General features: G+C 41.4%; 1 protein-coding gene across 3 annotated transcripts in view; it reads right to left on the bottom strand.

Moving 5' to 3' along the window:
- Window positions 1-6565: 6565 nt before the first annotated feature.
- The window catches only part of LOC133559547 (zinc finger protein 135), an 11908-nt gene continuing 7946 nt past the window's right edge, over window positions 6566-10527 (bottom strand). For all 3 annotated transcript variants that reach the window (XM_061911401.1, XM_061911400.1, XM_061911402.1), the window contains exon 3: window positions 6566-8091. In XM_061911401.1, the coding sequence (XP_061767385.1) occupies window positions 7266-8091 (826 nt within the window). In that variant the 3' untranslated portion in view covers window positions 6566-7265. The remainder of the gene's footprint in view (window positions 8092-10527) is intronic.

Consider the following 10527-nt stretch of genomic DNA (forward strand, 5'->3'; position numbering starts at 1 on the left):
CTTTAGCTGTAGCCATTTTTCTGGTGACAAAACAAGATTATTTTAGTCAAAGTCACACCGATTAACAAGACAAGTCTACTGTGCTGTTTTTCTGTGAAATAAACTTGAATGATTTAAAAATTTGGCTCACGACTTGATGAGATAGAAAAAATGTTTTTCTTCCTGAAGATAAACCATTTGAGAAGCACTCAACTCACACATGCTTACTCCAAATCATCATTGATGCAGAACCAGCAGACAATAACCAACATTATGTTTCATGTTCATTGGAAATTCCCCCGACAGCTCGTACAGAAAATGAATATGTGTGTCTTGATACAAGGAATAACGTTAGCTAACTTAGCATCAACTTAAGACAATGATGTTGCCTAGCTAGCTAGGACTTCACTTACATATCTCATTCCTGCTGCTTCTTCTCTGCTGCGGGCGAATAACTTTCTTAAATCCATCTAGGAGTTACAGTTTGAGTCAAATCAAAATCAAAATAATATAATTAACAAATTGTTGTTGGCTAACGTTACCTACCTCAGCAGTGATTCGCATCGCCCCCCCCCCTCTCTCTCTCTCTCTCTCTCTCTCTCTCTCTCTCAACCGAAGTCTCGATCCACACGTGAATAAATTACCATATTAAGTAGCCATGTGCTCATTGTTAGTGGGGTGAATACAGTAGCAATCAATTACCATACTAAGTAGTATGTGCGCTGTTGTCTATGTTATGTAGACTCAAAACACTGAAGCGTTTCTTTTTTATTGGTGAATTTTTTACTGGGGCACTGCAGATCAATACTTGGGCACGTGCCCCAGTGAAATCTGTCTGGACGCCCCTGGTTGAGAGACTGATAAAACCAGGGCATAATTAAAAAAATAATTCGATTTTTATTCGACCTTCATAATTGTTTTACTTTGGCCAAAATTTGAACGAGCACGTTCTTAGAAAGTACATATTGCAACTAATCCTCTTGGCCAGTGGTGCCCAAAGTGCGGCCCGGGGGCCATTTGCGGCCCGCAGCTAATTGTTTACCGGGCCCCCATACATTCTGGAACTGCTATTGCAAAAATAAAAATTGACATTAAAAATATTGGAATGAGGTGAAATATATCGAGAAAAAGTTGCAATTTTGACACAAAGCTGCCATACAGGCTGTTTTGTTCCTTTTGTCTTTATTTTACCATGTAAAAACCATCTTTACCATTAATTGATTAACGTGGACCCTGACTTAAACAAGTTGAAAAACGTATTCGGGTGTTACCATTTAGTGGTCAATTGTACGGAATATGTACTGTACTGTGCAATCTACTAATTACAAGTTTCAATCAATCAATTATTTATTTTCAATTTTTTTGCCTTTGCTCCAAAAAAATAATGACAAAATAATCCATGTCACAATTATTTTCAAAGCTCCAATTAAAACTTTAATTTACCACATAAAACATTAAAATGTTTTATGTGGTAAATATTGCATATATTGTGTAGTTGCCATATAAAAACATAAAGGTTTTCTTTGACAAAAGAGCATAAAACAAACAAAATAATAGTTTAAACGTAAAATCAACAGATGTATCTGAAGTTGATCTCGTAATGTAAGTGTTGAAAGTAAAAAAAAAAATAATAATAATAATAATAAAAATGTGTTCCTTTCTGAGTGGGGCCCCTTATGGGTCCCAAATATATTTAGTGGTATTTTATTTATCTTTTCATTGTGATTACTCAAAAATATTAAAGAATTAAAATCAATGGTGTCCTGCATTATTGATCTTTTAGGGCTCTATTTACTAAATACTGCATATTTCATCCATTTTTCCATCCATTTTCTACCGCTTATTCCCTTTCGGAGTGGCGGGGGGCGCTGGCGCCTATCTCAGCTACAATCGGGCGGAAGGCAGGGTACACCCTGGACAAGTCGCCACCTCATCGCAGGGCCAACACAGATAGACAGACAACATTCACACTCACATTCACACACTGGGGCCAATTTAGTGTTGCCAATTAACCTATCACCAGGTGCATGTCTTTGGAAGTGGGAGGAAGCCGGAGTACCCGGAGGGAACCCACGCATTCACGGGGAGAACATGCAAACTCCACACAGGAAGATCCCGAGCCTGGATTTGAACCCAGGACTGAAGGAACTTCGTATTGTGAGGCAGACGCACAAAAAAAAAAATGTTTTGACAGAAAAGCCATAAAACCTTTTTTTAAAGTTGATATAGAGATTTACAGTAAGCGTCAAATAAAAAATAATAATACAAATTTGACTTATTTTTAAGATTTTAATAACTGAGACCCTTTATGGTCCCCGGGACCCCTAAGGGTAAAATACATTTTAAAAATCCATATATTTTGTTATGGTTTGAAAATAAAAAATTTCAAAATGGCCCCCGCATGCTTTCATTTTTCCAAGTGTGGCCCCCAGTGGAAAAAGTTTGGACACCCCTGCTCTTGACAAAACACTAAGTTAGTGGAAGTTAGGGGTTGGGGGGATGCTGGTGCGATTTCAAAAACACCAAAAAGAAGACAAAATGAAAATCTCGGTGTTTTTACAAAGCCATTAAACTTTGAGCACTTCCTGTTCCGCATTCTCGCAGGTCGCCATTAAAGACCTGTTTGCTCAAACTGTCAAACCGCATTAATTCAACGTCATTCAAATATTACACCTATAATATAATGCAAATTTATTGTCAAATAAATGACGCCATGATTGCCGAATTAAAGGTAACATACGTACAAACCTAACTAATGTGAAAATAGTAGATTTAAGCACAAAAAAAAAATAGAACGAGCACAACAAATGTAGAAACACATTTTTTTACAATGGAGTTCAGCACACATCATACCATTTATCTTTTGCAAGCACTGAACAGAACTCTAACTTGACTTAAAGGCCTACCGAAATGAGATTTTCTTATTCAAACGGGGATAGCAGGTCCATTCTATGTGTCATACTTGATCATTTCGCGATATTACCATATTTTTGCTGTAAGGATTTAGTAGAGAACATCGACGATAAAGTTCACAACTTTAGGTCACTAATAAAAAAGCCTTGCCTGTACCGGAAGTAGCAGACGATGTGCGCGTGACGTCACGGGTTGTGGAGCTCCTTACATACACATACAATCATGGCCACCAGCAGCGAGAGCGATTCGGACCGAGAAAGCGACGATTTCCCCACTAATTTGAGCGTGGGATGAAAGATTCGTGGATGAGGAAAGTGAGAGTGAAGGACTAGAAACATTTTTTTTAAAAGACGAGGGCAGTGGGAGCGATTCAGATGTTATGAGACAAATTTACAAAGATAATTCTGGAAAATCCCTTATCTGCTTATTGTGTCACTAGTGTTTTAGTGAGATTATATGGTCGTACCTGTACAACCACGGGTGTGGTGACCGCCAGTGTCTCCGAGGGAAGCCACGTTTTTCGACGAGGAGATCCCCCCCCCCCTCCTCCTCCACGGTGTAAGCATCCGACGGTCGGGGGCGGCCGGTGGGAGGAGGCAAGAGAGTCTGCAGCTGCAGGAGGTACGACGCAAGCAGCTAGCTCTCCGCTCATGTCTACTGTAAGAGCCGACTTATTACCACCATTTTGTCACCGTAACCTGCCGGTTGACATGTGGTAGGGAACCATGTTCGCTTAACCGCTCTGTTCCATAGTAAAGCTTCACCGTCATCTTTCGGGAATGTAAACAAGGAAACACCGGCTGTGTTTGTGTTGCTAAAGGCGGCCGCAATACACCGCTTCCCACCTACATCTTTCTTCTTTGACGTCTCCATTATTAATTGAAGAAATAGCAAAAGATTCAGCAACACAGATGTCCAGAATACTGTGTAATTATGCGATTAAAGCAGAGGACTTATAGCTGGGATCGGTGCTGGAACAAAATGTCCGCTACAATCTGTGATGTCACGCGCACTCGTCATCATACGCGTCATCATACCGCGACGTTTTCAGCAGGATAATTCGCGCGAAATGTAAAATTGCAATTTAGTAAACTAACCCGGCCGTATTGGCATGTGTTGCAATGTAAATATTTCATCATTGATATATAAACTATCAGAATGTTTGGTCAGTAGTAGTGGGTTTCAGACATAAAGACATAAGTTTTTGCATCTTACTGTCTACTTTTTTTAAGTGCAGAGTGGAGAATTTACACTAAAATAAAGTATAGTGCGTCGATATTGCCGCCATCTGCCGCCAGCCACAACAGGAGCAGCTGATTGCTGGCACCTGCGCTGATTGGAGTAGCGGCAGCCAATCCGCAGGGCGCTTAAAGTCAGCTGACACATCACGTTAAACAGTGTGACGTCAGATGCCCTTGCATCGCTGTTGCGACACCCAGTGGACACATTTATAACGGCAGTTTATTTCATTAAAAAAATGCAGCTCATTTTTATACTTGGCAAACTCAATTTGTGGGCTACTTTGAACCTGTTAGCGGGCCTGATACGCCCCCCGGGCTGCGTTTTTTCTAACCCTGTTTTGGAACGTTTGGACTGGCCAAAACAATCTGATCTGTGTCACTTTAGGGCAAAAAAATCCGATTTGGTGTGGGGGTCATAGTTAAGTCTGCATGGAGAGACCCCGCCCCTTTTCAGACAAGTGAGTAGCGTGGCCACCAGAGGGCAGCACTCATAGTCGACTCTTAAATAACTATCATGATTAGACTGGCCAAAACAAACTAATCTGTGTCCCTTGAGGGCAAAAAAATCCGATTTGGTATGGGGGTCATAGTTAAATCTGCAGGGAGAGGCCCCGCCCCTTTCCAGACAAGTGAGTGGCGTGGCCACCAGAGGGCAGCACTCATAGTCTTGAATAACTATGACCAATTAATATAGTTTTTTCTGGTTTGTCACTTTTTAAACATAATTTTTTGTGATTGTCCCAAGTTTAATTTTCAAAAAGAATTAATCGAGTCATTATAAAATATTCCGGCAGTTATTTAATCCCAAAAAAAAAAAAAACACCTTATTTTCATGATTGGACTGGCCAAAACAATCTGATCTGTGTCACTTGAGGGCAAAAAAATCCGATTTGGTGTGGGGGTCATAGTTAAGTCTGCAGGGAGAGGCCCCGCCCCTTTTCAGACAAGTGAGTACCGTGGCCACCAGAGGGCAGCACTCATAGTCGACTCTTAAATAAATATAACCAAATAATGTAGTTTTTTCAGGTTTGTCACTTTTTAAACATTGTTTTTTCTGATGGTCACCGGTTTAATATTTAAAAAGAAATAATAGATTCATTATAAAATATTCCGGCAGTTATTTAATCCCCAAAAAACAACAAAAAACCTTGTTTTCATGATTAGACTGGCCAAAACAAACTGATGTGTCCCTTGAGGGCAAAAAAATCCGATTTGGTGTGGGGGTCATAGTTAAATCTGCAGGGAGAGGCCCCGCCCCTTTCCAGACAAGTGAGTGGCGTGGCCACCAGAGGGCAGCACTCAGAGTCTTGAATAACTATGACCAATTAATATAGTTTTTTCTGGTTTGTCACTTTTTAAACATAATTTTTTGTGATTGTCCCAAGTTTAATATTCAAAAAGAATTAATCGAGTCATTATAAAATATTCCGGCAGTTATTTAATCCGCAAAAACACAACAAAACACCTTGTTTTCATGATTAGACTGGCCAAAACCATCTGATCTGTGTCACTTGGGGGCAAAAAAATCCGATTTGGTGTGGGGGTCATAGTTAAGTCTGCAGGGAGAGGCCCCGCCCCTTTTCAGACAAGTGAGTAGCGTGGCCACCAGAGGGCAGCACTCATAGTCGACTCTTAAATAACTATAACCAAATAATGTAGTTTTTTCAGGTTTGTCACTTTTTAAACATCGTTTTTTCTGATGGTCACAAGTTTAATATTTAAAAAGAAATAATAGATTCATTATTAAATATTCCGGCAGTTATTTAATCCCCAAAAAACAACAAAACACCTTGTTTTCATGATTAGACTGGCCAAAACAAACTGATCTGTGTCCCTTGTGGGCAAAAAAATACGATTTGGTGTGGGGGTCATAGTTAAGTCTGCAGGGAGAGGCCCCGCCCCTTTTCAGACAAGTGAGTAGCGTGGCCACCAGAGGGCAGCACTCAGAGTCTTGAATAACTATGACCAATTAATATAGTTTTTTCTGGTTTGTCACTTTTTAAACATAATTTTTTGTGATTGTCCCAAGTTTAATATTCAAAAAGAATTAATCGAGTCATTATAAAATATTCCGGCAGTTATTTAATCCACAAAAACACAACAAAACACCTTGTTTTCATGATTAGACTGGCCAAAACAATCTGATCTGTGTCACTTGGGGGCAAACAAATCCGATTTGGTGTGGGGGTCATAGTTAAATCTGCAGAGAGAGGCCCCGCCCCTTTTCAGACAAGTGAGTAGCGTGGCCACCAGAGGGCAGCACTCATAGTCGACTCTTAAATAACTATAACCAAATGTAGTTTTTTCTGGTTTTTCACTTTTTAAACATCGTTTTTTATGATGGTCCCAAGTTTAATATTGAAAAAGAAACAATGGATTTATTATAAAATATTCCGGCAGTTATTTAATCCCCCAAAAAACAACAAAACGCCTTGTTTTCATGATTTATTAGAAAAAGAACACGTCAACTGCTTTGTGCTAGTTAGCAAACACGACACTGATGCAATACAACATGGAGACTAAAGGTGAACGACACAAGCTTTTTTTTTTTTAATAAATTTTTTACAAACTTTAAATACAGGACGTCTTTGTTTGGATCGTCAACGCGCCGCTTGGTCCAGAAATGGACCAATCCCCCGGCAGTTTTAACGTAAACAATAAAAAGATGCTTTAAAGGACTCTGAAGTGGAATCCTTGATGAACTCGTAATCAACGCGTCGCTACGGCAACAGGGGGCTCCTCCTCGCCGGCGACGTGCGAGCATCGCGTGTTTGAACGCAACCTTGTTCCCAAGAAACAACAAAGATGGCCGCCGCAGGTGGGGGAGGTCCTCATGCAAACGGAAACAACCAATCAAATCACTCAGGGAGGAAGTGGGCGGAGACATCAAACATTTGAAGAAAAAAAGTGTTTTAAGCGCAATTTTTATCGGCCAATTAGATTTCTTTACAAACTTTGTGGAGAAACTCAACTCTGATGACAAATGTTCCACTTCCTGTCGGCGCTCAAACCGTTTCCCGCTCTGTGGGCGGGGCACTGTAACCTCCGTCCATATTTGGACATCCTGCTATTTACACCAGACCGCGTCTCACCTTGTCCCGGCAGGCCCCGCCCCACACGGTCACACGCCGGTCACTCGGAGTCGGTCTCGAGCGGCGCCGTCTCGTCCAAGACACCCCTCTTGGCGATGGCGGCGGCGATGGCGGCATCCATGTGCGCCTTCTTGTGGCGGGAGAAGCTGGACGAGTGCATGAAGGTCTTGTCGCAGGTGGTGCAGGTGAAGGTCTTGGTCTTGGCGCCGGGGAGGCGGGCCTTCCCCCGCTCCATGCCGTCCGCTGCCCGGTGGCTCTGCATGTGCCGCGCCAGGCCGGAGGCGTGCGAGAAGCGCTTGCCGCACTGGTTGCAGGCGTGGCCCTCTGCCCCGCCCGCCTCCTCTTCCTCTTCCTCCGAGGGGGCGGGGCCTCGCTTGCCGCCCCGCCCAGCCCGGCGGCGGCGGTTCTTCTTACAGAGCGTGTAGAAGTTGGGCTTGTCGCGCGAGCACAGCTTGAGGCGGATCTTGAGGTCGGACGAGGTCTCGGCCAGGTTCTCCTTGCCGGGCGTGTAGTTGTCCAGCAGCTCCTTCACGTGCGTCACCTGATGCTTGGACAGCTGCGTGGACGTGCGGAAGCTCATCTCGCACTGCGGGCAAGCGTAGAACTTGTCGCCGCCCACCTGCATGATGGCCGATGGCTGCCTCTGCCGCTTGGCCTTCTTGTTCTTGGAGCCCGCCTTGAGCGAGCGGTGCACGGCGGCGGGCATGTCGTGAGCGAGGAGGCCGGCGTCCTTGGGGTGGGCGTTGCCCTTCTTGTGGATGAGACGGTGGCGAGAGAGGCTGGAGCTGTGGTTGAACTCCTTTCCGCAAATGTTGCACGGGTGGATCCGCCTCTTCCCGTGTAGCCGCAGGTGACTCCCCAGCATCCTGTCACACACACACACACACACACACACACACACGCCTTTACTTCCTGTCTGCCGAGAGCCGATACATGCTCGACATCTACCGATATTTGTCTTTTTTGTCATATTAACATCGCCGCAATAAAAGCTGTATTTTTTGGACCATCCGGACATTGCAACAAATCAGTTTCAATTTAGATAAAATCGACTGGTGTTGGACAGGAAGTTATGCACAAATACAAAATAAAGCATTCGGTGTACTTTCAAAGTAAAATAATCGGATCGTGTTTTGCACCTTGAAATGTCCAAAAAAAGCCAGCGGCGGACATGAAGTCCACTTGTCAGAAGGTTTTTAGATTGATTTCATCTTGTTGACACGAATGGAGGACATGCTGATTCTGGGGGTCCAAAATTAAATAATATTGTACAACCATTATTATAAATTATTAAATACATTTTTTATATTTAATCAAAAGACACATAATACTTAAAACAAAATAAAATCAATAACTAATTATATTAAATAATTATATTTAACCAAAATTATATATATATATATATATAAATGATAAATGGGTTGTACTTGTATAGCACTTTTCTACCTTCAAGGTACTCAAAGCGCTTTGACACTACTTCCACATTTACCCATTCACACACACATTCACACACTGATGGAGGGAGCTGCCATGCAAGGCGCCAACCAGCACCCATCAGGAGCAAGGGTGAAGTGTCTTGCTCAGGACACAACGGACGTGACGAGGTTGGTTCTAGGTGGGATTTGAACCAGTGACCCTCGAGTTGCGCACGGCCACTCTCCCACTGCGCCACGCCGTCCATATACACACATATATATATATATATATATATATATATATATATATATATATATATATATATATATATATATATATATATATATATACACACACAAAGTATAATAAAAAAATATATTCATTATATTAAATTATATATTATAGTAACATAAATATATATACACGTACATATTAACACACACATATTGTAACGAACTCAAAAATATTAAATTATTTTTAACCAAACTGTTATAACTAATTAATAATTATATAATTACCAATGAATAATTATAATACCATAAAAATTATTATATTTATATGCGGGCCTGTGTAAAATATCAGCTGATACGCAGACCAGCAATACAGAGGACTGGTTGTGTGGTTAGGCGCACCGGATTATAAGGCGCAGTGTCGATGACTTTTCATACATAAAGCGCATTAAAGGGGTCATATTATGATTATTTTTCCACATTTAAACACTTCCTTGTGGTCTATATAATGTAATGGTGGTTCTTTGGTCAAAATGTTGAGTAGATGATGTTTTACAGACCATCTTTCTGACCATATCTTCAGGTTGCACCATTTTGTGGGCGCGCCTCCACTTTGACAGCGTCTTCTCCCCGCCATCTTTGTCATACCGGTAGTTGTTAGCGCTTCCAAAGAGAGTCTACTGACAGATAAGAACTTTACACTACTTTGTATTAGAAATGGCAACAGCGGAGGATGAATGCACCACAACGAGAGGATAGCGGAAAAGCAAAAAGCTTAGTTGCTACAATGGCGGACGCGCGCAAATTTCCGGGACTCATACAGATCCCAAATACACATCAACAGGTACTAAAAGATAAGAAAAGTTGGTTTTGCACAATATTGTGACACAAAACGGCAGATAACATGCCTCTGAAAAGGTCCCTTGTACACATACCATAATAATACCCATGTTGAATCACAGTACGTCTTAACTCATTGCTCCGCGTTCCATCAAGCAGTGCGACTTCATAGCTTGTCGAAGTCGTACTACTCCTTTTTTGAGTGTAATGTTCTATATTCTCAATGAAACATCAAAGTTTTGGTGTTGCTTGCTCACAAATTCTTGCTAGCATCATTTACCATGAATTGATTAACGGGGTCCCTGACTTAAACATGTTGAAAAACTTTTTCGGGTGTTACCATTTAGTGGTTAATTGTACGGCATATGTACTGCACTGTGCAATCTATTAATAGAAGTTTCAATCAATCAAAAAAAACATATTGTACACGTGTCATACACGTATCTCTTATGTGTGACTGCAATCTACTCGTCACACTTATCATTACACCATGTACCAAATAAAATTGCTTGGAGGTCGGTAAGCACAACCACAATCAATACGTACATTAGATGCACCGGGTTATGCGGCGCACTGTCCATTTTTGAGAAAATGAAAGGATTTTAAGAGCGCTTTAAGACTCCGAATTTGACTGTATTTATAAAATACTAGTATTTACGATCTAAAACTATACATAACTAGTGAAGTAGATCATTAATAACCACTTGCCCTGCATGAGAAAAGTTGCCTCTTTTTTTTGGCTGACGATTCGATTCAAAATCGATTTTCAATTTAACACGAGTCTTATATTATTTGTTATATAAATGATGATAAAAC

Source organism: Nerophis ophidion, linkage group LG09 (genome assembly GCF_033978795.1).
Source record: "Nerophis ophidion isolate RoL-2023_Sa linkage group LG09, RoL_Noph_v1.0, whole genome shotgun sequence".
Taxonomy (NCBI): Eukaryota; Metazoa; Chordata; class Actinopteri; order Syngnathiformes; family Syngnathidae; genus Nerophis; species Nerophis ophidion.